General features: G+C 39.8%; 1 protein-coding gene across 1 annotated transcript in view; it reads left to right on the top strand.

The window, feature by feature from the left end:
• nlgn2a (neuroligin 2a) overlaps positions 1-21,021 on the top strand; it is a 187,347-nt gene that overhangs the window by 40,282 nt on the left and 126,044 nt on the right. The window contains 1 exon segment of the mRNA XM_085136744.1: positions 13,310-13,363. Within this exon segment, the coding sequence (XP_084992870.1) occupies positions 13,310-13,363 (54 nt within the window).

Here is a 21,021-nt window from a genome sequence, read left to right as displayed (position 1 = left end):
AATGATGGTTTTAATGCTAAAATATTATTATCACTGTTATGCTTATTTTTTTATTAATTAATTACAGTTATTTACTTGCAGTCTTGAACAGAAAGTTAGTTTTAGTCCTTGAAAGTTCAAATGTGAGAATAAAGTTTTTGACAGATTTCTTTTCTTTCTTGTTTTCATCACAGGTGGACAAATACATTTGTTAAGCACTTTATGTGCAAATGAGCCAAAAGCTCATCTTTCAGTCTGCAGTCAGTCGATGAAATGAGGAGCCAAGGCCCGGTTCAGTTATATAACTCATTCAAAGCTACTTTAGTAAACTCAAAGAGTAACAAGGAAATGGGCAAAAGTCTTTCATTTTTTGAGCGCTTAATAATTGCGAAACGTAAAACTTGTTACTTTTTTAATCACAATTTTGATTATATCATTTTCTGTTTAGTATAAGTGGAGTGTGACTGATTTATTAGTGTTTTAGTGATTTATCTGTATTGGCATTGATAATAGCTGGTAATATGAGTGTTGCTATTTGGTTTGCTCAGGGTGCTCTGCAACTTTCCATTTGGGCAGCAGGTAAAACGAAAGGATTTTTTATTGGATATTGATCTTAAAAATCGTACATCAGTTGGGCTCTGAATGTAACAGGGACATTGTCATACACTTCACTGCAGAAACGTTGGGCTGCTGTGGAGGTTTCTTCATTAAAATGTGAGCGCAGTGAACAGAGTTTGCACAGGGTGTTCTCTGTGACATATGAAGCAATATAATGATTTTTTTCTTTATTTGTTCACCTTATGAAAAGTTAATGCAGCAGCACGACCCCTCACTCAGGTTCAGCGTGGGTTAAGAATAGCAGAATGTCTCATTCGTGGTTGATGGTAATCCTTTTTGCTGATAATCCTCCTTTCATTTTTTGTGATCACGGGTCATTGTAAAACCCTGAACTGTTGTAATTTGAGGTCTGTAGTGATTCAGATTCAGCTCTAAAGAACACATTTGTCAGTGTAGTGAATGCATGAATGCATGAACAGATAAGCCTACTAGTGTGTGTGTGTGTGTGTGTGTGTGTGTGCACGCCTGGCTACATGGGGAGAAAATGGCTTTAACCTTCATGCCCACGCGATCATCACCACTCCGTAAATGTCACTCCATCTGCCTCCACCACTCCCTACATCTCTGTTTACCTCGCGTTCCCTCAGATTCACATAATCTCTTTATCTCCTTTCACTGTCATCTCTTCATCCATAGTTTTTTTTCCCTCTCAGAATCCTGTTTTCCTCCCTGACTTCCTCTTCCCTCTTCAGCTCCTTCACCTCATTTCTTGTCTTTTTTCCTTTAACTCCCACCTCTTTTACAAATACCCTCCAGCCATGCTTTCCACATTTCCCCTTATTCATAACATGCCCACCCGAACAACACATGCACACACGCCCAACCTTTTCTTCTCATTTACTTCCCCATACCTGTCCAAATATCAGCCTCTTTCTCTTTTTCTTTTTCAGCTTCGTCTTACTGCGTCTTTCCTGTCTCTCTCGTACACACATTATTGCTAAAACCTTGTGTCAGCATCCTATTCTCCCATGTCTTCTCCATCCTTCTTTTTTCTTTCTTTCCTTTTTTTTCTGCACACTCGATTCTGGCCCTTCAGCCAGGGTGGATCGATATTTCTCAGGCTCTCAGTCTGAAGCTTGAGAATGAGGCACCGAGAGACTGAAAGGGGAGAGAGAGTTGACAGCGAGAGAAAAATGGTGTACAAAAAGGAAGGAGAGGGGGAACGGTATTGGAGAAAAGGGAAAAGAAATAGGAGGATGGAAAAGATAGATTGTATAAAAAGAAAGAAAAGGAAGGAGGAGGGGCAGAAAGAATCATGGCTACCATGAAATGACTCTGAGTCGGAAGCATGTGTACTCATAATGGGCTGCTTTATGGCGCAGTTATTTCTCACTTTGCATCTTAATTAGCTGACATATTATCTACTACATAGATTATCTACTACATACATTGGACGCTGTATTGATTTGTAAATATATAATGTATTTATGTAACTTCGAGAGAATTAAAATGAGACAATATTGTCGCTGCTTTCCCTCTGCACGATTTCAAAGCTCTCGTGCAGAGAGTGGAGGGAGACAGTGTGGCCCAACAGTCTATGATATCTTATATTTAGAAAGCTTACATTCAAACAACCACGCTCAAAAATAGTGACTATTTTCTTCACTACGTCACAACAACAAAAAACTATTGGTTACTTTGTGTTTTTTCCACCTAAAGTCAAAAGTTACACGCTATCGCAAACCAACCAATCAAGCAGTACATGAACAGCTCCTGTATTTTGCAAGGCGAGACTGCAGATTTCCTCAGTGCAGTCTGGTGGAGTGTAACGGCTTTATTTCCCTATCAGTGTGACAGCAAATAAAAGGTGAAAATGTTCTAAATCTAACATGCACTCAAGTCAATATCGATTTATTTTAGGAAACTAAAATCAGTTTTGCAGCTCAGTGTGATCACAGCAATCCGTGGCCTCGGTTTCTGTGCCGGTCGGTGCTCCTGCCTCCTTAGGGGACAAGGCGCTATTCCCAACTGAGAGGAAACAGTTTACCCAGTGAAATGGGTACTATTGAAAAGAAACATACTGCATGGCTTTAACAAGATTGCTACAAATTCCAGCAGCTCCTAGCAGAAATAGTTTTAAATATTTTGTGTTGTTCGGTCTCTGTTAAATAAAAGTCCCTTTGATATCTCACTTTTTGCTTTTTATGGAAAATACTGAGATATATGTCTTGTTTTGTACCGAAGCACAGCTGAAACCTTTATCACAATATGGATTTTGTTGTAGAAAAGCCCACAGTTGGGTTTCTGTAAGCAAAGCAGTGAGTACTACATTGTCAGATCAGTGTAATAACTTAAGGAGCCATAAAATCAGCAGCAGCAGTAAATTTACAAAGAGTCCTGGCAGGCGGGCTTTGCTTTGTCATTGTGGAGTATACAGTGCACATTGATACGATTCTGAAAGTCGTAATTTCAAGATGAATACAACCTTAGCAATGAATGTAAAGTACATTAACTCACACTAATTAGACATATTTGGAAGGACACTTACACTTTGAGTTTCCAGATGTGTGAATATAGTCGCGTTATTCACGTTTCTACATCCATTCTCTTCAACCATGGAGAGAGAAGCTGGGTACACCCTGCACATGAAACATGAAACATGAAAAGAGACATTCAAAAATAATCAACATGTCTGGGCTCAGCCAAATCAATAGGGTGAGGAGCTCACCCTATCCACGAGGGACTTGGAGCAAAGCTCTTCCAAATTTAAAGGAGGCAATTGAGCTGGTTTGGGTCTGACCAGGATACCTCGCAGACACCTTTTGAGGTTATCTGGGCATGCCCAACTCAGAGGAACCCAACTGGGAAGACCAAGACCAAGGCTCTCTGGAAGAGCTCAAAGAGGTGGCGAGGGTAGGGGGAGGGTGCCCCATTAAAATACACTCAAATCACCCTTTTTCCCCATTCTCATGCTCAATTTTGAAATTCAGCAAATTGGTTGAACAATGACGAACTAAGTCGCTGCCATGCAACTCAACATATTTGCATTAATGGGTAGTTGAAGAGCTGTACCTAAATAAATGAGTGTGTGTACTGCTGCAGTGATGGATGGCCATATTTAATACAGAAATGTGGTCTTAAAGTGGGTGGAGCTAAAGCAGCTTGCTTGAGACACAGGATGAGCTGAGGGATTGGACCGAGGCCCAGTGTAGGATGGATCATTTCGAAGAGTGCAGAGCTACTCCAACTGAGTCCAAGTATAAAATGAGCACATTAGGTGCACTTTAAATGATTTTTATTAACGTTGAACATCTTATGAATCACTTTTTATTTATGAATTTCAAAACACATCACCCAGTCCCACTTTTTCCTGTCAAGTTTTGACCAGTCGATGTCTCGGAAACAACCCAAGTGGTATACAGATGTAAACAATAATAAGCTGTCAGAACCTTCCGCGCATAAATCTCTTACCCTCTTTTTATGTGCATATACTCTCCTGAGAAGAATACAGAATGAGATTAAAGCCTGCCCAAGCCAGCTCAAGCACAACAGATCTACTTCTCATAGCTCAAAATAAGGATGGAGAGCAAGCAGAACTTGAGTGCGCACTTGTCTTATGAATAATTCGAATGTTCAAAATTAGGAGATGGGCAGCATAATCCCTAAGTTATCAAGCACTTCTAAAATATGGAGATGTAACCAATTTTTTTAAATAATGCATGGAGCTTCATCTCTATTACCATTTATTTCTTTATTTTTATTTTATGTTTTGCTTTTAAAACTTAGGGAAATGCACAAATGTCTTGTAAACAGTTTGGCATGTGAGAGGCGAAACTTCACGAAAAAATAATAACCTTTCATAACCCTGGCGCAACATGCTGCTAAAATTTAGTGTGCTGTGGTTTTCCCTCTGGTGGCCTTGAGCATCACGGGACAGCAGCATGACAGCCTCATCTATCTTTCTCCGTTGGTTTAAAAATCCCCCACAAAGCCTATTATTCACCTAACACTCCGACAGGCAAGGTTACTGTGTGCTAAGTGAGATAGACGTAAGAGAAAGAAAGTAGCTCTGGTTTTATTCTTCTTAATCAAAAAAAGTCAGATCACTGTAGCATCTGATTGGAAAAGGGCCTTGTCGCACCCGTCCTGTTCTGTGTCGTCCAGTTTTAAATCGATTTTTAATTTTTGTTGCCCTCCTCCAACATTAAAGAGCCGTGTGATTTCACAGTGCCTCTCGTTCGAACGCTTTACGTCTTCGAATTCTGCGCGGCGCGCCGGTGTTGTCTGATAAACAGTCATGCAAATCACCTCATTTAATTGAGAGAACTGAATTGAGACTTAATGACGCGGGAGCGCCGGAAAACTACTTTCGACAGGGTGACTAATGACGGCTGTGTAAATCCATTCGGAATATTTCTGATGTGTGAATTTCGAACATCACCTGAAAGGACAGAAGCTCCGCCAAGCTCGCGGTGGCTCCGACTTTAACTGCCATTCATCCGAAAATGGACTTCACAGTTGTTTTGTAATGTAGTCACAGCTATTCATGTGCGACCGGCCCACGCGCTACTCATACGCATGCAGACTTTAGCGGCTCAGGGAGCTGTGCTGCGTGATAAATGGCAGCATTATATGTCTGCCTGCCCGGCTGCTTGATTGTCTGCACATCTTGCCATTGTGCAGCTCTATTGCACACGCATGCACTCGCACCAGAACATGGACTTACAAGGTGTGAAATAGGGGAATGTGGGTGAGCGACTCTCACCCGTTCCCCGTTGCTCGTCTCTAACACGTTCGCTCACAAATCCGATTGAGGTATTCATTTCATTTCTGCTGCTATACTTTAGCTCGAGGACAATGGTGGGATCCTATCTTCCCGTCTTTACGACCGTCTCACACAGACACACGCGTAATCTCTTGCACGGTCGCCGCTCACTCAGAGGCTGTCAGGCACACTAACGTTTCCTCGTAGATCACGCCGGACTGCCTAAATGAGCTACTAAACACGTAGTTACTCGCGCAGCGGCACATAAACAGTTTTACGCACGTTCACTCATATCCATAAACACAAAGAAATAAGCCTCTCCGGTGTTTGGGAATTCAGTCTGCGTCAAATCGCATAATGACACCAACTGGTGTGGTACACACAGACTGATATGAATGTACAAAACAGGGCAAAATATAGTATTATTTTAAAAAAAAAAGAAAAATCCAAGCAATGAACAGGGCTTTGTTACCCATTGCAATTAAGCTTTTATTTTGACCAAAATAAAAGCTTAATTAATAATTATGTTCCTTTTGAAAAAGCGCAAAAAGTAAAAGAGATGACACTCGTGAAAACTTGTAATTGCATCAAAAGCTATCGACCCTGTAAAAACAGATATTATTTATATTTATATTTATTTACTATTTCGCCTTAGTTTCCTGTTTTTAGCTGATCCGAGTAGGCCCTGCCGTGGTTTTCTGCTGCTGTAGCCCATTAGCTTTAAGGTTGTTGTTCAGAGATGCTCTTCTGCAAAAGTCATTATTTGAGTTACTGTTGCTTTCCTGTAGTCTTGCATCAACAAGACATTTTCTTTTACCAGAGAGCTGCTGTTTACTGGATATTTTCTCTTGGTCATATGTGAGGTTTTTTTTTTTGTTGTTTTTGTTTGTTTGTTCAGCAGATCAGCAGTTTCTGAAATAGATCAGTTTGTTTGGTACGAACAACCAACCACCTTCAAACTCACTTAAATCACCTTTGTTACACATTCTCCATTTAAACTTCAGCAGATAGTCTCGACCGTGTCTATGTGTGCTATAACTTTCAAATGATTTCAATGTTTTTTGAGCAAACTGAAAGACAATATATGACAAACAAAACCCTCTGTTTAACCTGTTGTTTCTCTAAATGTCAGACACAGCTGCACAAATAATATAGTTTAATATGTTCAGCAATGCAAGACACATAAGTACCGTTTCCACTACCTTTGGCTTTCCCCCATCTTCTTTGCTGTTCGCACCTTGTGCATGAATCTGTGAGCATCTCCTCACATTCTCCATTGCCAGTGTGTCCTAACAGTCCGTTTTGCATGCACCTTCCATGTTTTGGAGAGGACTGGCCATCGGGAGAAGTGGAGCCAAATTGAAACCTTACATAACGGGCTTCAAAGCGAGCTGCGGTCGACCCACGATCCAGACAGAATAACGCAAGCAGAGGAAGAAGGAAAGCGTTTCACAGAGGGGAGGATAAAATGATGGGTCTGTGTAAAACGAGAGGGTGTAAACAACTGGAGGTCTGAAATATTCTTAGCCACTGCTTTATGTAGCATGCCTGATTAAAATACATCTTAATATCTGAAAAAGTGTACACAAAAGCCTCATTAGGCTTTTTTATTTCTAAGAGTTAGCAGATGTCTTTGTTTCAGTCCTGGGGCTGAACTAGTCTGTGCAGTGTTAATCCCTTCTGTCTGTTTTTGGTGTGCTTTAATGACATGTGCTGGTATTTTTAGCCTCTACAGGTGCAGTCGGTGCATGCGGGGGGTAAATGGGGTTGATGGAGTTAGGGTTTGATTCTCCAGGAAATTGCTCACACGCCCATCACTGCAGTTCTTTTGATTGTGGGGAGGAAAAAAAGAACTTTAAACGTCAGGAAGACCAGTTATTTCTCCCACCAATAGCTTGATTCTCAGTGCTCAGCTCCTCGCCCACTCATTGCGAAAAGATGTCAATCAAGCTACACTTTTACACTTTTCCTCAGCATGTTGCTAGTAATGGTTGCTTGATTTTACTTACTTCCCATTTTGTCACAGCCCCCCAACCAAACCCAAAAAACCCTGCTCGCTCCTGTTTCTTTGATAAGCAGTTCAGCATTTAAACTTTTTTCACAGCTTTTCGGGACGTCGTTTTGATGTGCGTCAATCACATTGGTTGACTTTTTGTGCCCACAGCTAATATTGAACTTCATCAATGAAGCGGTCAGTCAGGGGCTTATTTTTACTCTCATGTGTTTCAGTAAAGGAAAAAAAAAATCCATGTGTGTCAACAAACGGATGGAGTTTACTCAGGTTTCCACTGGTGTTGTTTCCACTAAAGAGTTTCCATTCTCAAGGATCTAACTGGTGACTCTCAGCTCCCAGGATTTTTTGTTGTAAAAGCAAAATCTGTTTTTAGTTTGGAAATGCTACAAAAGATGTTTCACCCTCAGGATTTTAAATATAAGTGGAAATGTTTGAAAAATCAGCTTCCATGTGGTAGATACTAATTAAATACTTATAACCTTCTGATTTTAGGTCACCAGTCTTTGAGTTTCCATTAAATTAGTCATCATAACTCTTTTTGTTGCTTGGAGACATCTGTCAAGTCTTTCCTAATGATTAACTCAAAACAAGAAAGCAGTTTGTATTTTAAAATGTAAGTACTTAAATTGTTTTTAACCTCCTAGGACCTGGCGTCCACATATGTGGACATCACATTTTGGGTTATTTAGACCAAAATACTGAATTTTGCTCTACAAGGGCCTGATATCCACTTATGAGCAGGGTTTTAATAGTTTTGCAATTTTCATTAGTTTTTATTTTTATTTAGTTTTGACTTCAGATTTTCAATTTTATATCAGTTTTAATTAGTTTTTACCAATTGTTTGCTAGTTTAGTTTAGTTTTTATTTTTTGAAAATCCTTAGTTTCAGTTTAGTTTTGATTAGTTTCAGTTATAGTTTTAGTTGTGTTTGCAATAATTAAGTGTAACAAAAATCCCAGTTTCATCATATCAGTCATTCTCTTCTGCTTATCCTTGGGTATGTTGCTCTTCCAGCTACCATACTGCACCCTGGACAGGTCGCCTGTCTGTCGCAGGGCTAACACGCAGAGACAGACAACTCACATTCCCACCTATGGGTTCTTTAAATAAATAAATAAATAAAGGCAGATGAACAACCATTGATACCAGGCAACTATAAAACGTATATCTTGGCCCCAATGAGACTCTTGCAGCACCGGGTGTTCGTAATTGTGGTTCAAGTGAATTGATAAACTTTTTGAAGGTAATTGACTCACACAGTTATGTAGATATCCCAGTCCTGTTGTCTCGGGATGTATCACGCTGCCTTGCCTGGGGTTAGCTTCTGTTTTCTGGGGATGAGGTTTGAGTGTGCTCCCTTACCTTCTCAAGGTAAGCTAGGTTAGCCTTCTTGTGTGAGCTTTTCAAGTGCACTTTAAGGTTTGTGGGACTTTTTTCCCTTTAGAAATGTCCCTCATAATTTGTCTCTTTCCACTACAAGACACTTGCTTTATCCAAAACACAGTCATATTCAAAGTAATCCCAAATTGGACTCTGGCGCTTTCTCCCGACTTTTCCTGACATGATTCTGCGCGTGGACGGAGCAGCAACACAGACGACTCGACTAACGTACTGCCACCTGCTGGCATAATGAGACACAGCAAGAAAAAAATCTGGAAACTAAACTTCATTTTCACCCTTGACTCTTGTATGACACGCACACATCAATGAAAACTAAACACATTTTTGCTATAAATTCAGTTAATTTTAGTTAGTTTAGTGAACACTCATTCCAGTTTTAGTTAGTTTTCCTTTTTTTGTTTTTATTTTTATTTCCGTTAACGAAAATGTTTTTTCACTTCTAGTTTTCGTTATTTCGTTAGTTTTCGTTAACGATAATAACCTTGCTTATGAGGACATTATACTGCTACTGTTCTATCACAATTTTAAATGAATATCCTCATATGTGGCTCTTATTTTTATTAAAAACAAAAAAAACAAAAATAAGGTAAAAAAAAAAATCTGGTAATTCTTTGTTTTTACATTCATCGGGCCCCAATGTGACCAAATATCAAAGAGAAATTAAAAATGCATGCCGTGGACGAGTTTGGGTCTTAAAGGGTTAAGAAGGAAATCCATGTTTTTGCCAAAAAAAAGTCAGCAACTGTAACACGTTCACTGTTTCACCTGTACGTGTTACGGTCTTAAATACTACCTCCACTGTACTTTGTGTGGTAGACTGGCACTACACTAGTGTGGAGGTTGTAAGGCTTCATATGTCAGATGAGCTCAGCATTAGCTGCTGGAGGACTTTCATGAACTTTCGTAAAAGCATAATGTTGTCCACATGATGAATCCTTCTGTCCTAACCTCGCTCGGATTGTAAATCCATGTCTCTGAGTTACAGTTCTATATATCATGTGTCAGGATCCACACCCACGGGCCAGATCTGGCCCTTTGTAAGTTTGAACCTGGCCCACATTTCACTTTTAGCACACCAACACACCAACAACCGTCTCCACAGCGATTCATGGCCAGCTAACAGATAATACAGCAAAAATCTGATGTTGGGTTGGTGCAAACAGTTTCTGTTCTCAAACAACATAACTCGCATTGTTATTGTGATGTTTGAAATCCACAAACTAGTAAAGATTTGGAGCCATAGACGAGGAACAGAGGCTTCACAAAGTCAAAGACATAAAAGACGCGCAATTACAGCACAATAGTCTGTGCATTGAGCCCAAGTCTCAAAGTGATGGAGCTGTGAAGGCAAGTGTCATTTTTGTGTGTGACCGATTTAATGGCAGAAAGCTACAGCGTGTGGACATGTATATTACATGAACTAAGATCTCTGACTTCTTGTTTTAAATGACATTTCTTACACAACTGTTGGCCTTGGTCTTTTTCAGGCCTTTGAAGCAGGCTTGCTAAGATTTGTAGACAGATGTGCACATAAAGATGAATTTGATTGCTTTATAATCGGGTTATATTTGGTTTTATTAATTGCCCCGCACTATCAAAGTGAGGCTGTGAACAGGGCTGTTGTAAACTAATAGAGTATTTTGTGAGGCGTTTAACTGGAAAGGCTCTAAGAAACATCCTTTCTAGATTAAAATGAAAGCATGTTAAACTGTATGCACTGAGCTCTTGATATGATTGCTCCAGCGTAGCTGCTGTTGAAATTGAATTTGACACTTGTGATGTATACCATCACCCCTGACCTTGTGCCTATAAATCTGGTGCAATGTAACACATTCTAGATTGAAACACTTTTAGCCTTGTAATGGAACGCATATCATATTTGATACATGAGTTTTTGAGACCTCTACATCTCCCGTGTGATTTTTCTTGTCCTGAAAAACCTGATGTGTACTCTCAGACACACAAAGTGCTACTGTGAGCAAACTACTAAAAAGTGACACAAATTAAAACACACATATATAAAGTATTATTTAATTTTTTTATTGTCTAAAGTTACAAAAAAAACCCACTCCATATTAAAAAAATAGAATTTTCTGGTAATTATTTAACACTTCAGGCTTTACAGGGTTAAAAAAGCACAAGTCAGCCAAGTTTTAAAGTATAAAAATCAAAAATATTAAATACATATTTATAATAACAGGGAGGATGAGCTCTTTATCTTTTTATAATTCCTTTCTATAATGCTGTAACCTGCTCTCTATCTGGTTTTTAAGTGATGACGTACGAACCCTGCTTCTGGGTCCAAACTACTCCTTGCTACTCCTTTCCACTTTATCAAGTGGAAAAAAGTTAGCGTTCATCCCCCAGCTTCGCTGTGTTTATATTATGCTAACATAGCTGTGTAGCTAGCCACCACGTAGCACATCATTATATACCAGCTAGCCCAACTTCAGTAACCCTACAAACGTCACTGCTGTTTAGTTTTCTTTCTTCTTTTATGTCAAAAGTGACAGCAGAGCTATATGTATTAGATTTTTCAGAAATTTCTCAGTCAGAACATGGAATATTGTGTTTGGGTGGAAACTAGCGAGCTAACTCCCTGTTAGCTTCTAACTCTGTTAAATGTTAAAGTTAATTGTTACACCTGGTAGAGCAGCAACGCTGATCATTTTATTACAGATGAAAGAATTTAGATATGTTTTAGATAAGTTTTTAACTCTCAGTGATGCCACAGTGTTCGTTTGACTTTGGGACCTGAAGCAGAGTTTGGACCCAGAAACGGCTAATGACGTCAGACTTAAAGACCGGATATCTTTTTTAACCTGCGCTGTTTTCATCATAGTTCCAAACATAATGTTACTCAGCTCTAAAAGTTGTTATAATAGTTTCATAAAGACTTTTATTTTGAAACTCCTATTTGGAGGTGAAGTGTTCCTTAGACTTTAGTCATTTATATCTGCCCGGTTGTTAGCAGATAATTGACATTCAGCATTCACCTTGTAGTTTGTGCACCGGCAATATTTTTCCCCCTGATGAATTTCAGATACTCTCAGTAAGTTGTTGTTATATAAGTTCTTTTTTTCCCCACAAATCCTTCAGAAAAAAAGGTCCTCTGCCAAACCTCAAGTTCAAAAAGTGGATTTATCAGATGAAAGCCAAAGTGATGAAAGGTGAGGGAGTATCTTGCTGTAGTACTTACTTTTCCGAGCGCCGAGGTGAAGAGTATTTTCTACAAACGCTCACCTTCTGAGAGATGAGGCGAACCATATGCACACGTAGCATTTGCTGGAACTAGGAAAAGCATTTGTCTTCCTTTTTTTTCCCTGTGAGATCTGAGCTGGACGTGACCGAAGCATTCAGAAACCTGACAGGTGGGTGGAAGATAAAGCCAACGAGATCTACAGAGTAGTTTTTGGTAAAGTTCTCACTTTGTGTTGATGAAGAAAAAGACTTGATGTCACAGTGAGGCTCCATCAACGAATGAGAAGGGTTTGTTTTTTCACTCTTTGATTTCTCTCTGTGCAGATCTCTCTCTTTGTCCATCTTCTTGCATTTTTGCATTTCTCTTTGCCGCTCATTTAATTTACAAAAAAAAAAAAAAAACAGCCCGTGGGTAGATGGGGATCAAATTACATTCACCTTTTACCTGCTTTCCTCTGCGCAATTAGTACCACGCTTACTTGTCATTTCAAATTGACACACTGCTGTTGTGTTATGTAATTATTTACCCGCCTGGGGAATAACGCTGTGGTTTACCCACTAAATAATGCACACACACACACACACACACATGCGCTCACAAAAACCCTCCAAAACGCTAAAGCACCTGTTCCCTGTTTTATCTGAAACATGTTTAACATGCCTTTTAACATTCCAGGGTCATTGTCTCCTGCTGTCTAATTAAAGGTGTCTTTGTGTGTCTTTCTAAAAAGCTCTAATTGACTAATGTTGTGCAGCAGCCCGTGGAGATTTTCGGGGTGCTCTGGCTCCTTAAAAGCTCAGCGTTAACATTTTGAGGTTTGAGCATCAGGACCCAAACCTGCCGTCCGTCCTGTAGGTGTTTTCTTCTTTTTTTCTGCGTGGAGGAAAGGGCTGGGTCCTGTTCTTCAAACCACCGAGGTCTTATTAATCCACATTCCCTTTTTCCCCCCCTCTTCCTCCACCCCCAACCCCGACCTTCCACCTCCTTTCCCTTCCACCCACCCAGCTTCCAACAAAAACAATACAAGTTAGACTCAGGAACAAAAAAAGGGTTTAAAGGCGAGAGAGAAACCAGGGGCCCAGAAACAGTGGCAGCATTTTCTTCTGCAGGGGGCGAAAAGGAAATCCGAACCAGTTTTCTTTGATCTTGTGTCTTTTCTTGTGATAAATCTGTGTCTGTGATGCCTTTTGTTTTTGTTTTTGGTACTCTTTTTAAAGGAAAAACACACACACGCACACACACACAATAAGCAAACATGAACTCTTGCTGATTTGTCCTTTTTGCTCTTGCTTCTTTTCTTTTTTTGATATTCTTTTTTTCGGTTTTTGCCAGTAATCTTTTTTGAAATTTTCTCTTTTCTCTTTTTCCCCCCTTTTTTTCTTAACCCTAGGTCCGCTCACAAAAAAACACGATGAATCTTCAATGAACAAGCCTCGAGACGAAGGTATTTTTGTTGCATGTTTTTCCTTTTTTCTTGTTTTGAAGTCTTTTTGGGGGATGTGTACACACACACACACACACACAGGTGAAACATCTTCTAGGTGGGACTTTGGAATATCAGATGCATACCGATGTGTTGGTGTAAGTGTATGTGCTGACCGCTGCAATTAAAAAGCTGTCTTTCATATGCAAATCATTAGCCCCAGCTAACCTTGGATGATCATAACGGCTGGCTAATGGAACCCAGATACCCATTATTAAGCCATCTCCACTGTTTTCCAGAGGTCCTTTTCTTCCTCTCAAATAATAGCCGGCCTCGGCTACCACCATCAACACCGTGCCCTTGAAAATACATTGGCCAGCTGAACGGCATTGTCCCCGAAACCAAATTGTTGTCAGGATTTTGAGCAACAAAGCACCTATTGAGACCTGCTTACACAATAAGGTGCATTATTATTGCGCCTCAACCTCCGGCTCAAGGATCAAATTGCTGTTGAATAAGGAGCTACACAAATATTAAGCTAGCTCTATTCCAAGTCAGTGATGATAACATCAAATCAAGTTAGCGGAAAAAAGGAAAAGGAGGGTGGGGACATGCAAGGACACTCATGCCCCGCTTTGGAAGATTTAGGTCTAATAAGCTGTTGGAATAAGGGCACAGAACTCTCAGCCTGCTTTTAATTTATCTCCTACCTGCAGCACTGATATCACGGAGGTGATTTTATCTGCACTTTCATCTGCCGCCCCTCCCCCTCCCACACACACACACACACACACAATCATTCCTTATTCTTTTGGACTTGTTTCTTGGAGAAAGATGACTGATGATATTTTGATACATATTTCTCTTTATGCTATTTTGAGGGTTGTGCGGTGGATTTTTTTCTTGCTCTTTGATTTGGGGTCTTTTTTTCTTTTTTTTTTTGAAGTTGGGAGTCGGAGGAAGTTTGACACAGGAGGATTTTCTTGGTGATCAAACACAGACACAACATTTTTTTTGAGCTGCCACAGTCAGGAACACAGTCGAGGCCAGTCGAGACGCCCCTCCTCCCCCTTCCCCCCATCCTCTAAATACGTCTCTCATCCCTCTGTTGCAATGTGCAATTAACCTCATTTGATTTGGGAACTGCTAATCCCTATGCAGTAATTTAGCATTGCTAAACTCCTAAACCGGAGTTTAGCACCGAAAATCCCCCCACTTACCTGTCCCCACACTAAAATACACATCCAGAAAACTTGTCTAAATAAAACAACAAACAAAAAGAAAAAACATGCTCTTTATATTCGTCTTTGCTTGGCAATATCCATGCACATAGCTGTGAAGAATACTGGCAGCCTTTTAGTTACACTGGTAACCTGGGCCACAGCCAGGCATTTAGAAGTGTTTAATTTAAATCCAAATCAGCTTATAAAGCATTTTCTTTGTGCACATATTTCATTCAATTATAGTCTTCTTCATAACATATCTAAGGTGCATATGGTTTCAAAATGTTTCAAAAATCTTCTACAGCAACCCTGATTATTACTCTATTTGAAAAAATGCCAAATCATTCCAATAAATTGTAATCTAGCATAGGCTTATTTCAGGCAGGTCAGAAACTCAACCTCAGCTACCATCTCATTGCTAGCCCACATCAGCTGCTGATTCTGCTGATACGCTTCTATACATCCAGTCTGTTGTCTCACACAACCTTAGTAATTGGGCAAGCTCTACAAGCTGGTTTAGCCTGCTTAAAAGTACATCTGCACACCGCTTTGCAACCCACCTCCACCTTCCACCCTGTATCTAACTTATTCAGTGTCTGTTATCACTGATCCGTGCTGATGCCTCATGTAGGACAGAGCTGTGTCATTAGACATGAATAACTGATGCTGGACGTATCAGTCTTTTGATTATAATTGCCGTGACTAAAATGTGTTGTTTTCCCGATATTTTATCCAAAGAAAAGAGACTTACATAAAACCACTCTTCACTCAAAGACATGTTTGGCTTGCTGTTTATTCCCTTGGATATTTGCAGAGTTTTTTTTTTTCATTCATCTGACGAAGGGAGAAACCTTTAAAAGGTTTGATATGAACACACAAGGTCAATTCGAAAGTAGTTTGGAGGCCAGTCATGATTGCTTATGCAACATACTTGAAATATGCAGTCCACATACAAAGAAAACCTATGTGGATGGAAACTCATCCAGTAAACAATTTAGACATTACCTGCCATTATGATCAGTGAAGAAGTCATTTTAATAATGCGTTTAAACTTTGTGCAATAGTGATTTTTTAAAATGCTTTATTGTTGAAGCATTTTTGTTTTGAAAACCGGAGTGGATGTTTTAATATATTTAAAACATAAATTAGAATGAGCTTTCAAAACCTGACATGTGAAATTAAATTTAAACTGGTGCTCTGGTTGGTAGTTATCTTAAAAGCAGTAAAATCCAATTTGCATGTCTTGGCACTTTCAACATCTGTTGCAATATGCAGCAGTGTTTTACTGAGTAGCTGTTTATTTTCGAGAAAAGTGCATTACTGGGGAACAATGCACAGTGAAAGATTGACTGCTACTATTATCTAAAAATACTGTAATAGATGTACGACATAATAATGGCCAGTTGTTTGAGTATCCTTCTACTGGAAATGATTCAGAGACACTGTCATGAACCAGCTCAAAGTTCAGACAAAAAGAACAACAAAAAAAGATTTCCACATAGATTTTAACAAAAAAACAAACAAACAAAAAACTTAAAGTGAAAGGAAGCTTTGAGTGGCAAGATCAGCCATGTGGGGTGTGAGAATGCTCCTACCAAAACAAGTGGAAGGATCAAGCAGGCAGAGTGGAGGGGTCATCAAAAGTGTCTCCGGTTTACCCAAACACAAATAGCTAAATATGCCAAAATGCATTATTCTTGCACTTGTCGTATATTAAGAGTCTAGATTGACAGCCACTGTTGGCCTGTAGTGCTGACGCTTACCTTCTCTGCAACCTTAGTAATTGGAGCATATTTGAGATGGGAGGATGAACTAAAAAACATGGAAAACGAACAGTTATATGCTAGGCACCTTAACCGGATGGCAGCTGCCTCTATATGGTTACACCTGTGAAGGGTTACACGGAAAGTTTGCTAAGTAGCAAATGACCCTAACCAAAGGTGACCTGTAGTCTTAACACAAAGGTCAAACAGTGTTCCTATAACAAGTTGCTAACAAAATGTTCAACAATCTGTAAGTGATAGTCCTTTGAGCATTGATCAAATGATTCCAATGGAGGAGCTTCCGAAGAACCGATATTCAAAATCACCTACAAGTCAGGAGCAAGTCACGCTGCTGTGGGCTCTGCAAGAGTGGAAAACTGAGGAACAGTCCCACTACTCACCAACTCAACCCTGGTCTTTTGGCAGTTAATTGGGAGGGGTAACCTAGTATCAGAGTTGTTAGGCAACTGGTTACACCAGTGAGCCAACTATAACCACTGCAGTTGTTCCTGAGCATGTAGCTCTATTCAAATTCACCACCATGCTACAGCTGACCAAATAGATTCCCCACACAGTACCTACCATCCAAAACCTCTTGGAAGCATTAGACTCCAAAAATTCAATCATCCTACCTTAAAACCAAATATCTTTATGTAGCCAACCAAATCTATTCAGCAGTAATGCAGTAGGATAGAATAAGGTTCAGGGAAGGCAGATGTGACAGCAAATAGAAGACAGAAAATAGGAGCACAGAGAGACCCTGAACAACATGTAGAACAAAACACGAACTATGGGATATAGCAGATAAAATTTAATACAAAGCACATGGTATAAAACAGCTAACAGTTCAGTTCAGGACTCTACAGTCCAGTAACATTCAATGATGAGGATGTACACATCCTGGACAAGCAGGACTGCTAGTTTGAGCTGGGCGTCAAGGTGGCAAATGGCCATCTTTAAACTGAGGGAGGGGGGATTAAGAGTACATCTTTCACCATCTTACAATGCTGAGATTGCAGCCATTCCTTGACTCTCTGTGAATGGTAATCATGCCTATTAATCACTGGTTATGACAAGTTGCATATCGACAATGGTGAAACTGAGCCATTGCTTTCTAGCAAAGGCATCAGGATAACACTGAGAAAATAGGATAGCAAACAGTAGACAGAGCTCAAAGAGACGGCTTGCCGAGCACACTGGCACCATCATGGATCTTATTAGTAGCATGTAATCACATTTGGGAGTAAAAATAGAGGAGTAAAGAAGCAGTGTTCCTGGTCCCCCAGGACCTTGAGCCTTTTAAACAGTAAACAGTAATCCAGATCAAGTCCTAATCTTAATCCATCTTCTTAAAAAAATGAATGTTTTAAAGGAAGCTCTGCCTCCCATTTTACTTTTAGAAACTCTAGGAACAACTGGTAAATGGCCTGTATTTGTATAGCGCTTTTCTAGTCCCTAAGGACCCCAAAGTGCTTTACACAACCAGTCATCCACCCATTCACACACTGGTGATGGCAAACTATGTTGTAGCCACAGCCACCCTGAGGCGCACTGACAGAGGCGAGGCTGCTGGACACTGGCGCAACCGGGCCCTCTGACCACCACCAGTAGGCAATGGGTGAAGTGTCTTGCCCGGGCTCGAACTGGCAATCTTCCGATTACAAGGCGAACTGCCAACTCTTGAGCCACGATCGCCCCTAGTAAGCCTTAAATGGCATAACAGGGTCTGATCATTCAAGACTTTTTATATAGAAAGGATTTTAAAGTTCTGGATTTAACGGAGACCCTGAAATGAAACAAGAATGATCTTTCTTACTATTCGTTACTTTCGTCCCATTTAGGCCTCTCGCTGTGGTGCTCTTTGGATTGACTGAAGGCTTTTCAGGGACAACCTCATTATAATGAGGAACTATAGCAGTCCAGCATAGAAGTAACAAATACATGGGTACTTCTTCAAGCATCACTGATATGATGTCACTAATTTTGGCAGTGTTACGCAGATAAAAGAAGTGCCAACATGACTTCACGGTTCCTCACTTTAGTACAAAGCCACAATAATGCCATCCAGGTTAAGTGTCTGATTAGATGATAATTGTTAATCAATTTCTGGCTGATTAATTGTGAAGGATTGGTGAGCACACAGCAAATCCAGCATGTCCAAATTAACACTGTCAGATTTGATTTCAACACTTTTAAAGTGTCTATATGGGTCCACACCAGAGAGTGTTAATTTAACTCTTTTTGGAGAGTTGGTATGTTAACTCTGATTTAGTGTTAAACACCAAATCTCTCTGGAGTTGATAATTTAACACTTGGTGTTAAGAGTTTATATATTAACTCTCAAAGAGTATTTTAGTTTAACTACGTAAGAGTTATCTTCTAATTAATTCTAAAAAGCGGGAATTTTACTGTTCTGAACTTCTAGAAATTTCTTTTGGAAATAAACATTTACTAAAAAGACGCAATGGTTTTTGAAAAACATTTATTCTGAACTGTGCACCACAATTTCAAAACATTTTCTGAAAGATGTAACAGTGTACATGTTCTCACTTTCATTAGAATTTCCTTTATCAAAAGGTCTGACATAGGTGAGCTGGTAAATGCAAATAACAGCATTCTCATCACTTATTTCTTCAATACAATATGCATGTCCTTCATTCATCACTTTGTGGAACTTCAACGCACTTCTGCTCTCCCCCATATTCCATCTTCACAAGCATATCCTATGTGGAGATTGAATAAAAATTAGTTGACACTAATTAATGGCACAAATCAATTGCAGCACAGTAAAAAAAAAAAAGGAATCCTTTTTGAGCGATTACTTGTGTAAAGTATTTTCCCAAAAGACAAGGACACAGACAACAGGTAATACTGAACTAAATGTAAAACCTCAACCTTTTTCATTTTTACCTAAACCGTGTGCACAAAACTCTGGAGGAATCTAAGTGCTAACGTAGAACTCAGTCGGGACGTCTGCTACTGCTGTTTGCTCGTTTTTTATGGGAGATCGTTTTCAGGCTTCAATTAGCACCATTATATCAACATTTCACATTCTAGACATTGTTTTAAGTGTATTTGACCAAGAAATTTGACTGAAAATTCACATGCAAGCTTTTTTTCAAGGCTGTGGTATTTGCCCGCAAACAATACCTTTCAGCTAGCTAAAACAGAATATTATGCTATCAGCGAGCAACATGGCTAATGCCTTCCACACAGCTTTGTCTCAACTCCAAGAGCCACAGAAGTAAAAGCTAATAACAATAATTGAAACAATCTTTGAAAACATGACTTACCAAGCATGGCAAACAACTCAAATATGTAGAGCAAAATGTTCTGAAACGGCTTCACTTCAGCTTCGATTGGAGCCGTGCTGGGGGCGGAGTCTGTGAATTTACTCTATTGGTGTCATAGCCCCTGTAGGAGTTCAGAGTTAAGAGGTCAAGAGTTAATGTTTCCATTGTAACACCTCCAGATTTGAAATAGAAACACTCATTTTTAACACTCGATTTTAACTACTATCATTTTACACCTCAGAGTTACATTAAAAGAATGTGACTCTACTTAGAGTAAAATTAACTCTAAGACTACTAACACCAAAACATTTAACACTTTTGAATTTGCTGTGCACGATTTAGTGGTGGTCAGCTGCAACCTGCTTCCTCAGCCCTCTCTTTTCAAACATGTATGAGAACCTCAGATGGCCTTGGTTTAACTTAAGAATATGAGAGGTCATCTCTGTTTGATTTGTAGAAACATGCTGTTCCAATACATCAGGCTCCACACTTGAGCACCTGCTCCCTGTGTAGATAAAAGACAGCTAGTTGAAGTGTGTCTCTCCACCTAAGCCACCATGGCCCTTTAAGTGAAGGAACCTGGCGAATCCTTGGGCAGCTTTTGTCTGATAACAGCCCGCACAGTCAGTTCATCTGTTTTAGCCACCATTTTGTCCTCATTCTTTCAGCAGCCTTTTCAAATGTGCTTGCTTTGAAGCGGGATGTTCCTGGCCGTGTATTCACAAGCAGGCCTTTTCAAGTAAAACAGTGCTCACTATGAGTACACTCAAGATGCATCCTTGACCAGTGCAGACAGCTTCAAAGAAAGCCAACCCCTGCTTTTTGCATCAGGTGTGAGAAAGCAAAAGCTATCGGGCCTCCGTGCTGCTCGCGATCAATGTTCCGAAAGATTGATAGAGCTTAGAGCTGCTTGTGTGTTTGGAGAGAGAGAGGGAGAGGGGAGGGAATTACAAACCACAGTGAGATTGTGCTAAATCAAGAAAGAGACAGCAGTTGTGTGTTACTGTGCTGTCCTGTGTGTCAGCCCTGATCAGAGACAAACCAGAGCCACCTGAGCCCCAAACCTGGAACATATTTCTGCCAGGAACAATGTCACCTCTCTGTGACACACTCACACACTCACACACAGTCTCACTTGCACAGAGGCATACAAAAAAAGACCAAACCCCCATAAAATAAGACATACCACTTAAAGGAAATATCCCATCAAAGCTAACCTCACAGAAAACGCATTTATATAGCTGTGAATAAAAAGAGGCTTTGATTCACGCAAGCAGTTACAGCTACATTTCTTGAAAAAACATAAGAATATCTTAACATGATAACATGATAGCTATTATCTTTCTTTTCAGCATAGTGTTCACTGTTAAGTCCATAATCAGTTAAAAAAGGTAAAAGCA

This window comes from Neolamprologus multifasciatus, chromosome 3 (genome assembly GCF_963576455.1).
Source record: "Neolamprologus multifasciatus chromosome 3, fNeoMul1.2, whole genome shotgun sequence".
Taxonomy (NCBI): Eukaryota; Metazoa; Chordata; class Actinopteri; order Cichliformes; family Cichlidae; genus Neolamprologus; species Neolamprologus multifasciatus.
Note: the sequence above shows the minus strand (reverse complement) of the source record. Positions and strands in the feature narration are given on the sequence as shown.